Genomic DNA, 22014 nt, shown 5'->3' on the forward strand with positions numbered 1-22014 from the left:
TCCGAAATAAAATCTTTAGAGTACCAAAAAAATGTTTAATCAGATACTGTAGGTAAGAATAAAGAAGTATTTAAAAATAAAAAGATAGGGCCCAATTCAAGTTAAAGATCATGAGTCAGAGTTGACTGAATCAAGCACTATTTGGGGGTCTAGAATTGAGGATAAAGTTCAGAAGAAGATGGTCAAGTCTTTGGCCTTTATGCCAGGTAAGCATGACTAAATGTGTAAAGGATTCTAGAACAAAAACAAAGCAGCAATCAAGACAGATGACCCTGAGGGTGAGGATGACTATAGTTAGATAGGTGCTGCTGGACTGGAAAAAGAACTCAAAGCCCAGAAAGTCATTGGGAAATGGGAATTCAAAAGAAATGAACAGTATATCTGACAAGATTAAAATAGTACTGTGGTAAGAAAGCGGGTACAAGTCTAAAGGTGATGTAAAGCACTGGCACTAAAGAAGTCAAGTTACCATAATGTCAGGCTAGTCATCAAGGGGATTAAAAAACTGTGAGAGAGGTGCCGGAGCCATCAAGAAACGTGGGAGAGTCCTTGAAAGGAGTACCTGATAATGACCAGAAAGTAACACAGAGGTCATGTTTTGATCTGTAAGAAAATCACTTTTATTAATCATATTCTAACTTTTGAAAAAACGGAACCTCACTTTGAATAATCAACCTAACTGGCTTATATCTGAACAACTTTTGACTATTTTTTTAAATTTTATTTATTTATTTTTTAAATGTTTTATTCTCATAATCTTTCACTATTTTTTTTTCTTTTTTTTTTTTTTTTTGCCACGCCACGTGGCATGTGGGATCTTAGTTCCCTGACCAGGGATGGAACCCACACTCCCTGCACTGGAAGCACAGAGTCTTAACCACTGGACTGCCAGGGAACTCCCAATTTTTGACTATTTAAAAAAAAAATAAAAATCCATCCTGAAGGATGCCCCAACTAATGAGATACAAATGAAGATAACATAGGCTATGAAGGCGCTCTCTGCATAGAATACTCTAATTATCTAAGTTGAATGAATTAAAGAAAAATAATTCCAACAATGGCATCATGACTGAAATAGTCTCTCATTTCACTGAATGAATGCAAGGAGACATGGCTTGATGGATGGATGGACAGACAGATGCATTACAGAGAAAAAGAGAGAGAGAAACAGACTCAATGAAGTGTCTAACATCACTGAAAACCCTGGAATCTCTCAAAGTGACTGCTTTGAAGAGAATAACACTCATGAGATTACATGTATTTGTTTCATAAATATACTTAAAACATTTACTTTTCTGTCTTTGGAAGTAACCATGTTTGAAAGTTCTATAGGAAAAAAAAATTCCCATAGAAAAACTATTTTCCCTATCAAACCTATCCTAATTTCATTAGTCTAACTGTTCTTAAAATTCGAGTTTCCAGGAACTTCATGAATTACTATGCCGAAAAATAGTGCCAGGAATCATCTTAGAAGTTTTCTTAGAAGAGAAAAACTGACTTCTAATAGGATAACTGTTTTCCAAAACAAACTTGCTGAACTGTAATTTTAATTGGTAATTATAGATGTTTAACTCATCTTACCTCATCATATGATTCACATAGGCTTTGCTACAGCTAGTGTTGTATCTGCAAAAACTACAGTGGACATATGTAGGAAAATGGTTTGCAAAATCTTTTATTTCAGAACAACACTCAATGCACTTGTGAACTCCCCGACGACACCTTATAGAGATATAAAGAAAATGATAAAAATATATTTTAAAACAAAAATAATAAGGGACCACCTTATTAATGTTCTGTTAATTAAAGCTAAGGTGTTTAAATTAACATCTTCAAACAGAGACTTATTATTTGAAAAATCTGCTATGGAACAGCAGCTAGAATAAGTATAAAAAATCTAATATCAGCTAATGTTTCTTACTGGAAAAAAGGGATTAATCAATTGGTTAAATTAACCAATTCAAACATCACAAGATATAAGCACAACATAAAACACCAGTGTAATAAATGAATATTATAGAAAAACAGTAATTCAAGTACTGTTCGACTGTTGTAAAAAATATTTTTTATTATTTGCTTGGCCTTAAGTGACAGTGTATAAATGTACAAGAGAGTTGTGTAATAGGGTAAATTTATATTAAATAAAGTTTTTATACTTAAGATTAAATTAGTATTGTGTATCAAGAATAAAAGATTACCTTAAATTCCTCAATGCTGTATTGACTTTACTTTTTTTATTGCTACTAGCCAATGTGCTTTGTTTCTTTTGCATATTAGATATTTTTGATTTGTATTTAGATTTACTTCCATTAGGCTTACTTGCATTAGGTTTACTTGCAATGGATTTAGTTATATTAGGTTTACTTGTGTTAGATTTTGTGGGATTTTTAGCAGTTATATTTTTAGTCCTTGGAGGTGAGAGCTGAAGGGTAGAAGTGCTTGCACTAATGGTAGGTGTAGTTGAAGATCCTGATTGAAGAGGGCCAACTGAAGCTCGAATAGTAACCTACAAAAATGAAGATAATATTTGCTTTAGAAAATTAATCACTGCATTACTGTTAAAATATCACTGCATAACGAAAAGTTAAACATCAAGTTTTTGGAAAGGGCAAGTATAAACTGTAACTGGTAAGTCTTCCATTTATTCTAAATGTTCATATCAATTAAATGAAATTAAACTTGATATTTACTCACTTGTAATCTTACATTTTTGTACTGATATCAGTTATATGTTAAGAGTTATTAATGGATAATTAGGAGTTAAAGCAAATTATATGAATATTAAAAGAGCACATTCCATAGCTATTTCTATGCTCTGATATAACTAAAAATTCACAAACACAGAGGTCAAAATTTAAATCTCAAAGCCTAGAAAGGACTGTGTTACCCTTCGACAACTATAAAACAAAGAGATCTACAGTAAATGTGACTTCTTTCCAGGGGCTCATTGGGCAGGATTTATGTTTACAAAGGTTATGTGAGGGGTTATATCAATTCACTATACTGCAGGGTGAGTTTAATAATACTTAGAATTTCCTTAAAGGAAGCTAATAACAAGACTTAACATTTGGTATTAAGAAATTATATTTGCTGGTTGACAATGAAAAACACAACTGCTCCAACTTTCTCATTAATCATTTTACTATACACCCCCCCAACAGCCTATGAGGAAGTACCATGAAAAACATGTGCTTTAGTATCATACAAAGGCATTGGACTAGGAATCAAAAGACCTGAGGTTAAAGCTAATACGACTCCTTTCTAGCCATGTGACCTTGAATCAGTAACATCCTCTCTAAGCTTCTTTATCTATAATAAGGGACAATACTTCCCTCATCTACCTCACTGGCTTACTATATGGATTAAATAATAGAATATATGAATAAACATAACAAAAGCCTAATTCTAAGGTGCTATAAAAACATTTAGTATCATTATTATTATTATTATTATTATTATTATTAAGGGAAAATATGAGAGAGGACTGCACTGCTTACATTAGTGTTCTGCATGTCTAGTCCCAGCATGGAATGAATGGATTGCAGGGAAGGATGCTGGATAGCTTCTCTTGCTCTAGGTCTTCAGAGCATGGCTTTATATTGTTTTAGTTAATTCAAATAACAGACATACCCACATTCAAAGGTAAGAACCCAAAGCCAAATATAAATGTTTTGGGGATTATTTCACTTTGGATTATCCATGCCTCTGTTTCCCTCCACTGGAGCAAATATTCAAGAGCTGACTGTGTATAAAGAAGTCAGAAAAAACAGAGGTATATAAGGCAAAAAGGGAAAAGTAAATTACAATCATCAGTATGCAGTCAGACATGTGTTTGCTCACTTAAAACATAATGCTATCCAGCAGCAGAACTTGCTTCTCTGAGAGTAGACTCAGTAATAACAATTTCAATAAACATCTAAGAACCTACAGCATTCAAGGCACTATACCAGATGCTGAGGACACAAAGATAAATAAAACATGATTCCTGATCTCAAGCATCTTACAGTTTAACAGATAAAAATGACATATACACTGCCAACTGGAATAGCTCCAAAATAGCCTATGTAACATTGACATAACCCATTAACCCTGGAACAGTTAATCTAGCTATACTTTTTACAAAGGAATACCACTCTAGAGTTGCACACACTACTGACCAAAAAGCAATGGTTAGAAGTTTTATTCCTAAACATAGGAATGGTAAAACCTAAAATTAAAGTCTTAATTAAATCAGAAATCATTTTTAAAGTATTCTATTCAATAAATAAAACCAGGCAGGAGTTGTCTATTATCATACAAAATGTTAAAATACAGCATATTTGAACTCACTTTTGTTCCTGGAGGCAATCCTTCTAGTTGTTTAGGTTTTATAAATGTCCGATGATGCTGAGTCTTGTGATCCATTTTCTCTTTGCATGTTAAAAACTGTAGTCTGCATTTTGTACAACGATGTATTCCTTTTTTCTGTTTAGAAAACAGAAAAAGTGAAGAAAAATAATTTCTACAACCACAAATATTGTGTCCTGAAACTGCTCTGATTTAATTTTAATGATACTAATTTTAAAACTAGTATTTTACATCTCCTAACATATATAATAGCAAAATATTGTTTTATTTTTTAAAACATTCTTTGCATTAGTATTTAGGTTTCAAAAATGTCTGTTACTATCCAGAAATTGAACATGAAAGTTGCATCAATAGATTCTAATTAAAGTTCTCTCAATAGTGCTATGAAAACTCTTTTTTTTTTTTTTTTGCGGTACGTGGGCCTCCCACTGCCGTGGCCTCTCCCGCCGCGGAGCACAGGCTCCGTACGCGCAGGCTCAGCGGCCATGGCTCACGGGCCCAGCCGCTCCGCGGCACGTGGGATACTCCAGGACCAGGGCACGCACCCGCGTCCCCCGCATCCGCAGGCGGACTCTCAACCACTGCGCCACCAGGGATGAAAGCTCTTTTACTTATAATTTTAAAGTACTTAGACACATGATACTGTGAAAATGAACTATACTACATTTTTATCCTATAAAAGAGTAAATTCTTTTTAATTTTTGCTATTTCTAGTTGGTTGACAAGTTGGAAAAATAAATTCAAATAGCCAACCACAGATTTCAGAGAAAGCTGTTATAGCAATGGTTGTATAAAGCAGTGTTATCTAATAAAACTTTCTTCAATGATGAAAACGTTCTAGAGCTGTACTACCCAATACAGTATCAACTAGACATATGTGGTTAATGAGCACCTGAAATGTGCCAAGTGCAACTGAGCAAACAAATTTTAAATTTTATTTAATTTTAATTAATTTAAGGTTAAATAGCCACATACAGCTACTGGCTACAACATTGCACAGTGTGGATATGGAAGCATAAATAAAAACAACTATTCCCAATCCACTTACTGGCTGAGACCCCTTGACTAAGTCCCTCCTCAAACTTAATCCTGTTATTATTCCACAGATGGGAAACAGGACCCAAGAAAAATCCAAATCACTTTCCCATAGCTATTCAGTGACAACTGCCAGACACCTAATCCAGTGTTCTTTCTACTATACAATATCAACTACAATATTGATATTTATGCTTTTATTAATTTAAAAATTATATATGTATATGCAAACATATATATAAACTGAAACAACATATAAATACAAAAGAATGTTTTCTCTAAAGCTACGATCTGCCAGATACATCACTATTTCCATTTAAATACAATCAATCATTTATAAAATTCGAACATATAATACACTGGGAAGTACCTAGCACAGTACTGGCACACAGCAGGCATTTCATAAATAAAAGTTCTTTTCAAAGTTCAAAGCAATATATAAATATAATATGTTTGTATTGTATTTTAGGTGCATCTTAAGACTATTTTAGAAGTGTGATGCATTCTTGGAGGTACAGGCAACTTAAATTCACTCATATTTGCTCAAAGAAGAGGAAGAAAAAGAGAAAACGTGGGCAAGAAACAGATACCAAGTCAAGAGGACAGAAAAAAAGTTCTCCAGAATCCAGTATCCAGTACCCAGAAATCTTTTCTCTATCTATAATCCCTCCCAAGGTTACCTTTTCATTTCACCGCTTTAAGTATCATCTATCCAACTACCTACTTGATATCACTACTTGATGTCTAATATGCATCTCAAACCAACATGGACAAAACTGAATTCTGGATTTCTTCCCTACCTCCCTGCCCCCCAAAATATGTTCTTTCCTCAGTCTTCACCATATAACAATATATGAAAATTCCACTCTTGCAGCTGCTTAGGACAAAAAACTTGGTCACTCTCTCTCACATCCCATATCCAACCCATTAATAAAAGGTGTCAGCTCTACCTTCAAAAACTGTCATAATATTTCCACTTATTACCTTCAACCACTGCTACAATACTTGTCCAAGACACTCAACTTGACTAATAATAACCTCCTATGTTCTCCCTTTCATGTTCTTTCTTCCCTATGGTCTATTCTCTTCACAGCTGCCAACGATCTTAAAACATGGCAGATCTTTCACATGCCTAAAATGCTGATGGTTTTCCAAAGTCCTGATTCTGGTTTACAAGACTCTATATGAATTGGCCTGCATTCTATTGCTACAACCTTATTTCCTACTACTTTTCCTCTTATTACTTTACTCTGCTCCAGCCACAACTGGCCTCTGTGATGTTCTTTGAGTGCTCCAGGTACACACTCACTTCACTCCCGATATAATGTTACTTCTCCCAGATTTCCTCACAGCTTACTCCTTTATTTCCTTCAGAGAGGCCCGTTTTTGGCCACTATATACACAAGACAAGGCCACTATATATACATGACATTGCTCTAATAATGTCATCTCAAATACAAGTTTTTGCTCAGCTGTAAGTTTCCAGTCTTTTGTAAATAATCATACAAATTGTAAATTTCTTGAAGGATGCATGATGATCCTTCTTATTGATAGATTTTCCCCTCTTAACTGCTAGCTGTCTACCTCCTAGGTGCTCCAAATACACAAAAAAGAAAACTGGACACGCATGTCAAGTGAAGACATAAAACTCAGGGTATAAAAACTGATTAAAAATCACACAGACAGGGAGGAGCTTCAAGATGGCGGACGAGTAAGACGTGGAGATCACCTTCCTCCCCACAAATACATCAGAAATACATCTACATGTGGAACAACTCCTACAAAACACCTACTGAACGCTGGCAGAAGACCTCAGACCTCCCAAAAGGCAAGAAACTCCCCACGTACCTGGGTAGGGCAAAAGAAAAAAGAAAAAACACAGACAAAAGAATAGGGACAGGACCTGCACCAGTGGGAGGGAGCTGCGAAGGAGGAAATGTTTCCACACACTAGGAAGCCCCTTTGCGGGTGGAGACTGCGGGTGGAGGAGTGGGGGGAAGCTTCGGAGCCACGGAGGAGAGTGCAGTAACGGGGGTGTGGAGGGCAAAGTGGAAAGATTCCCCCACAGAGGATCGGTGCCAACCAGCACGCACCAGCCTGAGAGGCTTGTCTGCTCACCCGCCAGGACGGGCGAGGGCTGGGAGCTGAGGCTCCGGCTTCGGTTGGACCCCAGGGAGAGGACAGGGGTTGGCTGCGTGAACACAGCCTGAAGGGGCTAGTGCGTCACAGCCAGCTGGGAGGGAGTTTGGGGAAAAGTCGGGACCTGCCTAAGAGGCAAGAGACTTTTTCTTGCCTCTTTGTTTCCTGGATCGCCAGGAGAGGGGATTAAGAGGGCCGCTTAAAGGAGCTCCAGAGACGAGCGCAAGCGGCGGCTATCAGCGCGGGACCCCAGAGACAGGCATGAGACGCTAAGGCTGCTGCTGCCGCCACCAAGAAGCCTGTGTGTAATCACAGGTCACTCTCCACACCTCCCTCCTGGGAGCCTGTGCAGACCGCCAATTATAGGATCCCATGACCCAGAGACAACCTCCCCGGGAGAACGCACGGCACGCCTCAGGCTGGTGCAACGTCACACTGGCCTCTACCGCCGCAGGCCCGCCCCGAACTCCGTAACCCTCCCTCGCCCCGGCCTGAGTGAGCCAGAGCCCCCGAATCAGCTGCTCCTTTAACCCTGTCCTGTCTGAGCAAAGAACACACGCCCACAGGCGACCTACACGCAGAGGCGGCGCCAAATCCAAAGCTGAAGCCCAGCAGCTGTGCAAACAAGAGAAAGAGAAATCTCACCCAGCAGCCTCAGGAGCAGCAGATTAAAACGCCACCATCAACTTGACGTACCCTGCATCTGTGGAATACCTAAATAGACAAGGAATCATCCCAAATTGAGGAGGTGGACTTGGGGAGCAACGATATACTTTTTTTCCCTTTTTCTCTTTTTGTGAGTCTGTATGTATATGCTTCTGTGTGTGATTTTGTCTATATAGCTTTGCTTTAACCATTTGTCCTAGGGTTCTGTCTGTACGTTTTGTTTGTTTGTTTTTGTTTTTTAGTATAATTTTCAGTGCTTGTCATCAGTGGATTTGTTTTTTGGTTTGGTTCTTTCTTCCTTTCTTTTTTAATTACTTTCAAAAATGTTTTTAATAATTACTTTTTGCTTTTATTTTAATAACTTTTTATTTTATCTTTTTCTTTCTTTCTTTCCTTTTTTCTCCCTTTTATTCTGAGCCATGTGGATGACAGGCTCTTGGTGCTCCAGCCAGGTGTCAGGGCTGTGCCTCTGAGGTGGGGGAGAGCCAAGGTCCAACAGAGACCTCCCAGCTCCACTTAATATCAAAAGGCGAATATCTGCCAGAGATCTCCAACTCAACGCCAAGACACAGCTCCACTCAACGACCAGCAAGCTACAGTGCTGGACACCATATGCCAAACAACTAGCAAGACAGGAACACAACAACACCCATTAGCAGAGAGGCTGCCTAAAATCATATAAGGTCACAGACACCCCCAAAACACACCACCAGACGTGGACCTGCCCACCAGAAAGACAAGATCTAGCCTCATCCACCAGAACACAGGCACTAGTCCCCTCCACCAGGAAGCCTACACAACCCACTGAACCAACCTTATCCACTGGGGGCAGACACCAAAAACAACAGGAACTATGAACCTGCAGCCTGTGAAAAGGAGACCCAAAACACTGTAAGTTAAGCAAAATGAGAAGACAAAGAAACACACAGCACATGAAAGAGCAAGGTAAAAGTCCATCAGACCTAACAAATGAAGAGGAAATAGGCAGTCTACCTGAAAAAGAATTCAGAATAATGATAGTAAAGATGATCCAAAATCTTGGAAACAGAATGCAGAAAATACAAAAAACGTTTAACATGGACCTAGAAGAACTAAAGAGCAAACAAACAACCATGAACACCACAATAAATGAAATTTAAAATTCTCTAGAATGGATCAATAGCAGAATAACTGAGGCACAAGAAAGGATAAATGACCTGGAATATAAAATAGTGGAAATAACTACTGCAGAGCAGAATAAAGAAAAAAGAATGAAAAGAATTGAGGACAGTCTCAAAGACCTCTGGGACAATATTAAATGCACCAACATTCGAATTATAGGGGTCCCAGTAGAAGAAGAGAAAAAGAAAGAGACTGACAAAATACTTGAAGAGATTGTAGTTGAAAACTTCCCTAATATGGGTAAGGAAATAGTTAATCAAGTCCAGGAAGCACAGAGAGTCCCATACAGGGTAAATCCAAGGAGAAACACGCCAAGATACATATTAATCAAATTGACAAAAATTAAATACAAAGAAAAAATACTAAAAGCAGCAAAGGAAAAACAACAAATAACATACAAGGGAATCCCAATAAGGTTAACAGCTGATCTTTCAGCAGAAATTCTGCAAGCCAGAAGGGAGTGGCAGGACATATTTAAACTGATGAAAGGGAAAAACTTACAACCAAGATTACTCTGTCCAGCAAGGATCTCATTCAGATTTGACAGAGAAACTGAAACCTTTACAGACAAGTAAAAGCTAAGAGAATTCAGCACAACTGAACTAGCTGTACGACAAATGCTAAAGGAACTTCCCTAGGGAGGAAACACAAGAGAAGGAAAAGGCCTACAATAACGAACCCAAAACAGTTAAGAAAATGGTAACAGGAACATACATATCAATAATTACCTTAAATGTAAATGGACAAAATGCTCCCACCAAAAGACACAGATTGGCTGAATGGATACAAAAACAAGACCCGTATATATGCTGTCTACAAGAGACCCACCTGAGACCTAGGGACACATGGAGACTGAAAGTGAGAGGATGGAAAAAGATATTCCATGCAAATGGAAATCAAAAGAAAGCTGGAGTAGTAATTCTCATATCAGACAATATAGACTTTAAAACAAGGATTATTACAAGAGACAAAGAAGGACACTACATAATGATCAAGGGATCAATCCAAGAAGAAGATATAACAATTGTAAATATTTATGCACCCAATATAGAAGCACCTCAATACATAAGACAAATGCTAACAGCCATAAAAGGGGAAATCGACAGTAACACAATCAAAGTAGGGGACTTTAACACCCCACTTTCACCAATGTACAGATCGTCCAGAATGAAAATAAATAAGGAAACACAGCTTTAAATGATACATTAAACAAGATGGACTTCACTGATATTTATAGGACATTCCATCCAAAATCAACAGAATACACTTTCTTCTCAAGTGCTCATGGAACATTCTCCAGGATGGATCATATCTTGGGTCACAAGTCAAGCCTTGGTAAATATAAGAAAACTGAAATTGTGTCAAGTATCTGACCACAACGCTATGAGACTAGGTATCAATTACAGGAAAAAATCTGTAAAAAATACAAACACATGGAGGCTAAACAATACACTACTTAATAACCAAGAAGTCACTGAAGAAACCAAAGAGGAAATCAAACAATACGTAGAAATAAATGACAAAGAAAACACGATGACCCAAAATCTATAGGATGCAGCAAAAGCAGTTCCAAGAGGGAAGTTGATAGCAGTACAATCTTACCTTAAGAAACAAGAAACTCTCAAATAAACAACCCAACCTTACACCTAAAGCAATTAGAGAAAGAAGGACAAAAAAACCCCAAAGTTACCAGAAGGAAAGAAATCATAAAGATCAGATCAGAAATAAATGAAAAAGAAATGAAGGAAACGATAGCAAAGATCAATAAAAGTAAAAGCTGGTTCTTTGAGAAGATAAACAAAATTGATAAACCATTAGCCAGACTCATCAAGAAAAAAAGGGAGAAGACTCAAATCAACAGAACTAAAAATGAAAGAGAGGAAGTAACAACTGACACTGCAGAAATACAAAGGATCATGAGAGATTATTACAAGCAACTCTTTGACAATAAAATGGACAACCTGGAAAAAATGGACAAATTCTTAGAAATGCACAACCTTCTGAGACTGAACCAGGAAGGAATAGAAAATATGAACAGACCAATCACAAGCACTGAAATTGAAACTGTGATTAAAAATCTTCCAACAAACAAAAGCCCAGGACCAGATGGTTTCACAGGCGAATTCTATCAAACATTTAGAGAAGAGCTAACACCTATCCTTCCCAAACTCTTCCAAAATACAGCAGAGGGAGGAACTCTCCCAAATTCATTCTACGAGGCCACCATCACCCTGATACCAAAACCAGACAAAGATGTCACAAAAAAAGAAAACTACAGACCAATATCACTGATGAACATACATGCAAAAATCCTCAACAGAATACTAGCAAACAGAATCCAACAGCACATTAAAAGGATCATACACCATGATCAAGCGGGGTTTATCCCAGGAATGCAAGGATTCTTCAATATACTCAAATCAATCAATGTGATATACCATATTAACAAATTAAAGGAGGAAAACCATATGATCATCTCAATAGATGCAGAGAAAGCTTTTGACAAAATTCAACACCAATTTATGATAAAAACCCTGCAGAAAGAAGGCATAGAGGGAACTTTCCTCAACATAATAAAGGCCATATATGACAAACCCACAGCCAACCTCGTACTCAATGGTGAAAAACTGAAACCATTTCTACGAAGATCAGGAACAAGACAAGGTTGCCCACTCTCACCACTATTATTCAACATAGTTTTGGAAGTCTTAGCCACAGCAATCAGAGAAGAAAAAGAAATAAAAGGAATCCAAATCGGAAAAGAAGAAGTAAAGCTGTCACTGTTTGCAGATGACATGATACTATACATAAAGAATCCTAAACATGCCACCAGAAAACTACTAGTGCTAATCAATGAATTTGGTAAAGTAACAGGATACAAAATTAATGCACAGAAATCTCTTGCATTCTTATATACTAATGATGAAAAATCTGAAAATGAAATTAAGAAAACACTCCCATTTACCATTGCAACAAAAAGAATAAAATACCTAGCAATAAACCTACCTAAGGAGACAAAAGACCTGTATGCAGAAAATTATAAGACAATGTTGAAAGAAATTAAAGATGATACAAATAGATGGAGAGATTATACCATGTTCTTGGATTGGAAGAATCAACATTGTGAAAATGACTATATTACCGAAAGCAATCTACAGATTCAATGCAATCCCTATAAAACTACCACTGGCATTTTTCACAGAACTAGAACAAAAAATTTCACAATCTGTATGGAAACACAAAAGACCCCGAATAGCCAAAGCAATCTTGAGAAAGAAAAACAGAGCTGGAGGAATCAGGCTCCCAGACTTCAGACTATACTACAAAGCTACGTTAATCAAGACAGTATGGTACTAGCAGAAAAACAGAAATACATATCAATGGAACAGGATAGAAAGCCCAGAGATAAACCCACACACCTATGCTCACCTTATCTTTGATAAAGGAGGCAAGAATATACAATGGAGAAAAGACAGCCTCTTCAATAAGTGGTGCTGGGAAAACTGGACAGCTACATGTAAAAGAATGAAATTAGAACACTCCCTAATACCACACACAAAAATAAACTCAAAATGGATTAAAGACCTAAATGCAATGCCAGACACTATCAAACTCTTAGAGGAAAACATAGGCAGAACACTCTATGACATCAATCACAGCAAGATCCTTTTGATCCACCTCCTAGAGAAATGGAAATAAAAACAAAAATAAACAAGTGGGACCTAATGAAACTTAAAAGCTTTGGAACTTATTCGAAAGGCAAAGGAAACCATAAAGAAGATGAAAAGACAACCCTCAGAATGGGAGAAAATATTTGCAAAAGAAGCAACTGACAAAGGATTAATCTCCAAAATTTACAAGCATCTCATGCAGCTCAATATCAAAAAAAGAAACAACCCAATCCAAAAATGGGCAGAAGACCTAAAGAGGCATTTCTCCAAAGATGATATACAGATTGCCAACAAACACATGAAAGGATGCTCAACATCATTAATCATTAGAGAAATGCAAACCAAAACTACAATGAGATATCATCTCACACCAGTCACAATGGCCATCATCAAAAAATCTGCAAACAATAAATGCTGGAGAGAGTGTGGAGAAAAGGGAACCCTCTTGCACTGTTGGTGGGAATGTAAATTGATACAGCCACTATGGAGAACAGTATGGAGGTTCCTTAAAAAACTACAAATAGAACTACCGTATGACCCAGGAATCCCACTACTGGGCATATACCCTGAGAAAACCATAATTCAACAAGAGTCATGTACCACAATGTTCATTGCAACTCTATTTACAGTAGCCAGGACATGGAATCAACCTAAGTGTCCATCGACAGATGAACGGATAAAGAAGATGTGGCACATATATACAATGGAATGTTACTCAGCGATAAAAAGAAACGAAATTGAGTTATCTGTAGTGAGGTGGATGGACCTAGAGTCTGTCATACAGAGTGAAGTAAGTCAGAAAGAGAAAAACAAATACCGTATGCTAACACATATATATATGAAATCTAACAAAAAAAAAAAAAAAACAATGGTCATGAAGAACCTAGGGGCAAGAAGGGAATAACTACTGAGACCTACTAGAGAATGGACTTGAGGACACGGGGAGGAGGAAGGGTAAGCTGGGACAAAGTGAGAGAGTGGTAGTGTATGTATGGACATATATACACTACCAAATATAAAATAGATAGCTAGTGGGAAGTAGTCACATAGCATAGGGAGATCAGCTCGGTGCTTTGTGACCAGCTACAAGGGTGGGATAGGGAGGGTGGGAGGGAGGGAGATGCAAGAGGGAAGAGATATGAGGATATATGTATATGTATAACTGATTCACTTTGTTATAAAACGGAAACTAACACACCATTGTAAAGCAATTATACTCCAATAAAAACGTTAAAAAAATCATATAGCCCATACAGTTGGCCCACACATCTCCTTCATAATTATCATTCTTCCTACATCTATATCTCACTCTGAAGCTCAATATAGCATATGGGGAAAATGATGTTAAATCCCCATAATGAAATAAAACTACTGTTTTATACTTTATTCTCCCTTTGAAAATTAAAAGCCAAAGAAGAAATACAGAGTATCAAGAATAGTGTTTCTCAAACTCTGTTCTGCAAGAAATGTTAATAGGTATTGAGCAAATAAAGGGTTCAATAGCCAAGTAAGTCTGGGGAATACATATAATATCATTACTTAGAGATTTACAATGTTCATTAGCGTATTAAAATTTCTGAAGAACCCTGTTGTGAAAAAGAAACAATGATTTAATTTTGTAAATCTAGGCCTTTACCAAATTCATTTACCAGTAGCAATTGGTGGGCGGGGGGGCGGGAACATGTATTAACAACTGATGGAAAATTGCCGGGGAAACCCAGAATCGAAAGATCTTGCCAGAACTCCTCAAGGATAGGTAGCAACCCAGTCACAACATAGGTGATCCCAAATTTATTTGGAAATTCTACTTTTATGATCTTTCCCAATGAAGAACCACAAGCCGATTTCATGATTATCTAATGACTAGAATGGAAAGCAAAGTGAGCACCAATGCTGAATAAACCGACATGCCGGTTTAATCAATAACAAGAAAATGTAATGAGCTAATTAGTGAGGTGGCAAAACTTGATTACATGATCATACTGAATAAATCCACTGACTTATGGTTTTGCCAAAGGCGCTGTTATTGTTCTTTCAAGCACTTAAGAACAGGATCAGTGTTGCATTAAACTTTTCAGCCCAAAGGATGACTTAACTGCTTCAGGAAAAGAACCAGTAAGTATAATACCAGAGTTCAAGAGATGGGTATAAGCACTAATACTGGGTCCCAAAAATTACGTAGCAGGACTAAATACAGTTATTTGCCAGAGTTCATATATCAAGCAATAAGTGTCACTACTGCTTCCTCTATCCCTGGCAGCTATAAAAGACCACTCCTGGTCCATGACGCCAACATGTCTTATAATATGGGAGCTAAAAGTGGGAATAAAGTTTGAAGAGAAAGAGGAAAACACGATTATGAGTCATCAATCTTCTTTATCAGTTCAAACTCATCTTTTTCCCTGCTCCTGATAATTACCTTTCCCAGAAGGTAATTCTTAGCCTCGAAATATCCAATCTTTTGGATATTCTTCCACTCATCTTCTCTTTTTTCCTTCAATCCAAGGTTTCCTATTTCTAGCTATCTTTCAGAATTTTCATGTAGGAACCACATCATCACCAGAAAGGAAGCAAGGAAAAGAAGTGGAAGTTTCACAGGTAATTCAGCATAAATTGCAAATTAATCATGTCATTTGGAACAATGCTGCTTCCCTTGCAGAACAAATCTAACCAATGTTCTAAGTCATAATCTATCTTTTCTCTAAAACAACATTAAAGGAATAAAAACTGGCAAATCTCACCTGATGCTTCATGTAATGATGCATATAGGGTGTTGCAATTTTAATAACTTTGAGGCAAAACGGACATAGCAAGTTCTTAGTGTTTTCATGGGATGTTCTAAAATGAGTTTCTACATCAGAAAATGATGATGATCTATAATTGCAAACCTACAAAAAAAAGAGATTTAGTTTAACTTGAAAACTTATAATGCTATCCAATTTCAAAGTAAGAATGATAGGTCACTTGTTCAGAAGAATATTTTGTACTATTAATTCAGCTCTGATGCCTACGCAACCAAGAATTCCATTAATGCAAACATCGAAAGATAATCTTTGAGACAGAAGCGTCATTACCTTTCAAAGCTTAAGGATACTTCCCAAAATATAACTAGATTCCCTTATTTTTATCGGATATTTTTATCTGTCACCCCCAATCTTGACTTGAGTTTTCAAACTCTGACACCTCTGGTACTATAAAGTACTTCTGCTATATAAAATAGCATCTTCCTTTAGATTATAAATGGCCTCCAGGCTACGGAAGTGACAATTTATTTTTATCTTACTTTCTCATTCCTCCAAATTCTGGGAAAATACTAGTCCCAAAGCATTTGATAGGGTTCTCTGAAGTAAAAGCATTTTATACTTCCCTTGTATGCCTACATTCTTCCCTACAGGGTAAGATAAGTTCATGTTTGTCTTTCTGCCACAGGGCTTTTCTTTGTCTAGTACAGGAGTGGGCAAACAATGGCCTATGGGCCAATTCCAACTGTCTGCTGACCCTACATAACAATGTATGAGTTATGCCAAGAGACTTCCTACTAATAAATTATTTACAGAAGATACTTTAATTTTAGCAACCAATTTTATCGAAATGGTTAGAAAAATAAAATATATTTCATGACGTGAAAATTATATGAAATTCAAATTTCAGTGTCCATAAATAAAGTTATATTGAAACACAGTCATACCCATTCATCCACTTATTGTCTATGGCTGCCTGTGTGCTACAATGGCAGAGTTGATTAGTTGCAACGGAGACCTATGATCCTCAAAGCCTGAATACTATCTTGCCCTTTATATAAAAAATTTGCTGATGCCTGGCCTAATAGGTTTAAATCTTGTAACCAGAACAAGAGATAACAAACAAACAAAACAAACACGATGTATACAATAAAATATGTGTATACCTGGCAAATATATGGCATTTCACCAGGTTTATGATTGTCCTTCATATGTTGTAAAAGAATATGCTCTGTTTCAAATGATAATTCACATATTTTGCAAATGGCTGAAAGTGGGGGAAAAAAGACATTACACCATTTTAAGATATATATATATATACACATAAGTATTCAATCATTATGTTGTACACCTGAAACTAATACAATATTATATGTCAATTACACTTCAATTTTCTTAAAAAGTTTCCTATAGAGGCAAATAAACAAAATCAGATATATACATATATAATTCATTTTGTACATCTATATCAACAACAACAATAATAACAGTAGTAGTATTGGTGGTGGTGGTAGTGGTGAACAGTTCCATAGTTGTTAACTGTGTGCCATGCACAGTTCTAAGGACTTTACTTACATTAACTCACTCAGTTCCCATCAAAACATTATGAAGCAGGTATTTTTATTATCCCCATTATTCAACTATTAAGTGACCTGTCTGAGATCACATTAAGATCACATATTAAGAGGCAGAGCTTGGATGTGAACCCAAGCTGTCTTGCTCCAAAATCTGTGATTTTAACTACCGTTCTATTTACTTTTCTTATTCAAGTTTAAAAGAAGGGCACTGATTTCATATTTGAAAACTATTATCTGAGGCTTCTAATTTAGTCCCCCACATGTAATGCACAGGTTATTTACCATAGTGAATTATTTATAAGAGAGAATTTAATTTCAGTAACTAATTTTATTTAAAAGTTTATATAAGTTAAAAATTAACTTTTTCAACTTTACTCTCAAATTTCAAAGTCATCTTCTTATTCTTATTTTTCTAACACACCTGTTCAGAGTTCAGTAACAAACTTTTCTCAGAGTTTACATTGTTAAAATCAAAATACTCAATACTTAAATGAAATTGTAACTTACTAGAAAATTCATGGGGTGTGTGTGTACTTTCAATGTGACACTGCAGTTGAAATGGTGTGGGAAACTGACGGTAGCAGTGCTGGCAGGTGGTGTGGTTTTCCCAGCTTTCACTGCTCTGCTTCTCAAGTTCCAAATGATGTTTCATGTGGTTCATAAACCTATAAATGATTGTCAACAGGTGCAAAAATTCAGATTTAAAAACAAAAATCTCACAAATAAGTACTTGAATCTAAATCTTAAAATTAGAGATATGATTACTGAAAATAAAATCTCAAAAGTCTTAAAGTCCTCTAGAAAAGTGTGCACTTTAAATAATCACTTTTATTAAGTAACTAAGTCAACATCTTTTCATCCTTGTTTTAAAATAAATAGTTATTATGAATTTGAAATATCACTAATTGGCTCTCTTGATCATTTCAGATTATTAAAATTTTTTTAAAGATAAAACAGCAGGTTTCTTCTCCATACAAGAAATACTACTTACATTTTTAAATAAAATACTGAAAGGAAGGAAACTCTACCACCAAAAGCAGCTACAGAGTCATGAGAGAAATCTCTTAAGCTATGAAGATATACATTAAATTCTAGCTGCTTAAAAGACAAATTACTGGTATTTTTACTTGTGTCTTGGTTTCTAAATGCATGTAATAGCAATTTTAATGCCTACAATTACAAGAACCTTTTGTCTTATTTAATGATACTGGTTTACTGTTAGCAAAGACTGTTCATTTTAACTTGCAGACTGTGCCCTTTGTAGGCAATGTCCATTTTTCAGTTTTACATTCTGCTATTTCAGCTTCCCTAAAAAGGCTTCTTATGAGCAGGAACTATGACCTTCCACAACAGAGAGTGCAATATAAATGGGAATGCCTATTTAAAAGAGCTTACTGAAGCTTTTTGCTGAATTTGAAAGTAAAGTTATTCAATCAAAATAACAATTTTTAGATGGGGTCAACTATTAACAATTACTCACTTTGAGTCACTACAGGAAATAATGTTGAAATTAAGTGATAATATCATCAATCTGGATAGCAATCATCATAAAGGTTATAACATTTATTTTTTTTCACACTTCACACAACGCTACTCTTTAGTACAGGTTATGGTACACTTTGAAATATCTTTTAGACTTCCTTTGGTTTTTACACCAGCTCTACAAACACCTATAGGAAATCCTAGTCTTGGCTAAATATTTAGGTATAGAGAAAATGTCATGAGCCATTAAACACTCAGCTTACGACTTTCAGCAATTAAAATGTATCTAAATAAAATAATTTCTTAACTAGCAAGCTTTCTCTCAATTATTACACGGGCCCCCATCAGGAGCTCATACTACTTAAACCAACAGATGGAAATGAGGGAAACAAAAAAAGCAAACATCTTGCAAGGATATTCACAGAATAAAATAAACCTGTTTTGGGTGACACTCAATGTAGGGAAAAAAACACCATACGTTGACAGGGCAGAGAACAGAAATCTACAGCTATCAGCTTCTTACCATTCTCTACAAATATCAATTTACCCTCCCAGTTTTTACTATCAAGGTAAAATATTACTTAGCATATTGAACTTCTTTGGTTATAAATTGTTTTCTATTAAGGTTACATTTACTAAACAATCAGTATTTCAAAAAAAGCTCAATTCCTGGATGTTACCAGGTGCTGCTTGCTTAAAATTTCTAGATATTAGGACACTCTAGAAATATGTAACTAGTATTCTGAAACAATAACAAAAAAAAGAAAATTTTTACTTTCATATGTTTAATATTAATGTGTTAATCTCAAAGGAAAATAAAAAAACTACTGCTGAAATAAATTCTAATATCATATATATATAACATTTAAGAACAACAAAGAACTAAGCAGGGGAGCCATATTTCTATGCACTTTACTATATTAACATGATTTTTCTGGTGTATTTTACTATTAAAATGGTAAAAATGTGAAAATAGGGGAAGGAGTTCTATTGTTTCAGTGTTATACCTCAAAGTACAATATTCCTTCTGTTAAGCTACTGGGACCATTAGCTATTGATGGCTGTTAAAACTTGATGGAAGGAGATAAATGTGAAGACTTGTATGAAATAATATACGTAAAAGAATTTTTAAAACTATAAAGCACTACCATAAAAAAATTATTATTATAGGAGTTTATCGCAGTGTATTTCAGAGTTTTTCTATATGCTTCTTCTTGGACCCAAGAACTCACAGGAAAATAAAATAAATGCTGGGTCTAGAAGTAAACTATAGGTACCTAAGAATGCTAATTACAAATAATAGTCACCAAGGGTAAATATAAAAAGTTATGCATATGTATGTTTGTACACACACACGTGCCTCAACTGATGGAAGTACACTGACATCTGCAACTTACTTTCAAATGCATAAAAAAACCCAGATAGTTTGAAGGAAGGATGAATAGCTATATGATGAAGCAAGTACAGTTAAATGTTAATGATAGAATCAAGATGGTAAGTATACAAGTGTCCATTACAAAATATTTTTAAATTTGTTGAATGTTGAAAATCTTTATAATAAAATGATGGTAAAAAACCTTACCAAATATAAATGTCAAGCTATGTAACCAATAAAAATATCAATCAATATGTCTTCTCATTTTATTCTTGTAACTAACTCTTTTATGGGATTTGAGCATTAAACAAGATTAGTATATAAGAGGTCAAACTGGACAAAACATAAATAAGTGGTTCTTCTTGTGGTGTGAAAAAAAAAATTCAAAAGCAGCTAAATATGAAAATTATCTCATGAAAATTCCTAGATCACTGATAATATAGGTAAAAGAAGTTAATTTTGTTTTATTTGAAATAAAGTTTGTCCTTTCTTAAGTTATTTTAAAGAAATACAACTAACTGGATCCAAGAGTCAACTCTAAAATATAAGAAAAGACAAAAGTTTTTTAACAAGAGAATATGTCTTTGTTCTTAGTGCAAAGTGTTAAAATCTCTTATCTAGAATAACATTTAAAAATGCAAGATAAAGATACAACATTTATATCTGTAGCATTCCAATTTTCAAGTAGAAATAAAAATAAGTGCTAACATACCTGATATTATTTTTAAGAATTTTCAAGCAACTGAAGCATTTAAAGGTTGTGTAAGTCTTCTGTTCTTCCTGGACATCTCCTTCATGTTTTCCATAATAAAAGTCATTAACTAACATGATCAGTTTTCCTTTTTCTGAATCAACAGTCTTACTTTTATTTGCTGTACTTGAAAATTCTGTTTTAGCCAGTCCCAAAAAGTTATTTATCATGTCTGGACAACAGTACTGAAAGAGAAAAAACAGAAGTCTTATTTATCTCTTAAAACAATTAGAAACCAAAATACGGTTCTTTGTTTACAACTAAGGTCAGACCATGTAAAACTATGCTTGGCGATATATCTGGAAAAATATTCACCAAAAGCTTGTGGTGCATATACATACTCTCAAAATCTCAAACAATAAACATCTATTATCTTAATTTAAAAAAAATTTTTTAAAGAAAGAAAAGAAAAACCGTAAAACCAGGACTCGACTATTGATCTAATAGTCTTTTCCTTATAATTTGTCTTTTCAGATGTAAATATTTAACAACACTTAAATTAAAACTAAACATTGTTCATATCCATGCCATGACAGAGTATAGAATGGAAATGTAGTTTTACATGCCATAATGTATATGTTTAACTATATATATACTACATATCATAATATCTGGTTGGAACTGGATTATCGAGCACAGCTAACCTGCCATTCCTTAGACTCAAGGTGCTAAAAAATGCATAGGGAAAAAATAAAGAACCATCGGTCATGTCTTGAAAGCTTCAACAGTTACATCTTGAAATCTAGAATGCTTATATATTTGATGGGGAAATTTAGTTCCTCATTTGGAAAATCAAGATGTCATATAAACTGGTTCCAATATGAAATACTTTCATACATGAACTTTTTTTTCCAACAAGATAATTAACTTATTGTACATAATTTTCAGTTTTAGAATTTCTCTAAGGCAGTTTTACTCAGAGGGCTATCCAAGGAAGACCTGCATTAGAAAAACCAGAAGCGCTTGTCAAAATGCTAATTCCTGGGCCTACTTCAGACCAATAAGCCACAAAGTCTAGAGGTAGAGCCCAGAAATCTATATTTTTTAACAAGGCACCTACATAATTCTT

At 35.4% G+C, this 22014-nt stretch overlaps 1 protein-coding gene across 2 annotated transcripts in view; it reads right to left on the reverse strand.

Annotated features, from left to right (window-relative positions):
• Positions 1-22014, reverse strand: part of ZNF280D (zinc finger protein 280D) — a 97434-nt gene that overhangs the window by 48690 nt on the left and 26730 nt on the right. For both annotated transcript variants that reach the window (XM_065871181.1, XM_065871182.1), the window contains exons 8-14: positions 20907-21130; positions 17845-18002; positions 16927-17027; positions 15761-15907; positions 4330-4464; positions 2199-2506; positions 1582-1722 (exon numbers count right to left, since the gene is read on the reverse strand). In XM_065871181.1, the coding sequence (XP_065727253.1) occupies positions 1582-1722; positions 2199-2506; positions 4330-4464; positions 15761-15907; positions 16927-17027; positions 17845-18002; positions 20907-21130 (1214 nt within the window). The remainder of the gene's footprint in view (positions 1-1581; positions 1723-2198; positions 2507-4329; positions 4465-15760; positions 15908-16926; positions 17028-17844; positions 18003-20906; positions 21131-22014) is intronic.

The sequence above is a fragment of the Phocoena phocoena genome, chromosome 2 (assembly GCF_963924675.1).
Source record: "Phocoena phocoena chromosome 2, mPhoPho1.1, whole genome shotgun sequence".
In the NCBI taxonomy this organism is placed as follows: Eukaryota; Metazoa; Chordata; class Mammalia; order Artiodactyla; family Phocoenidae; genus Phocoena; species Phocoena phocoena.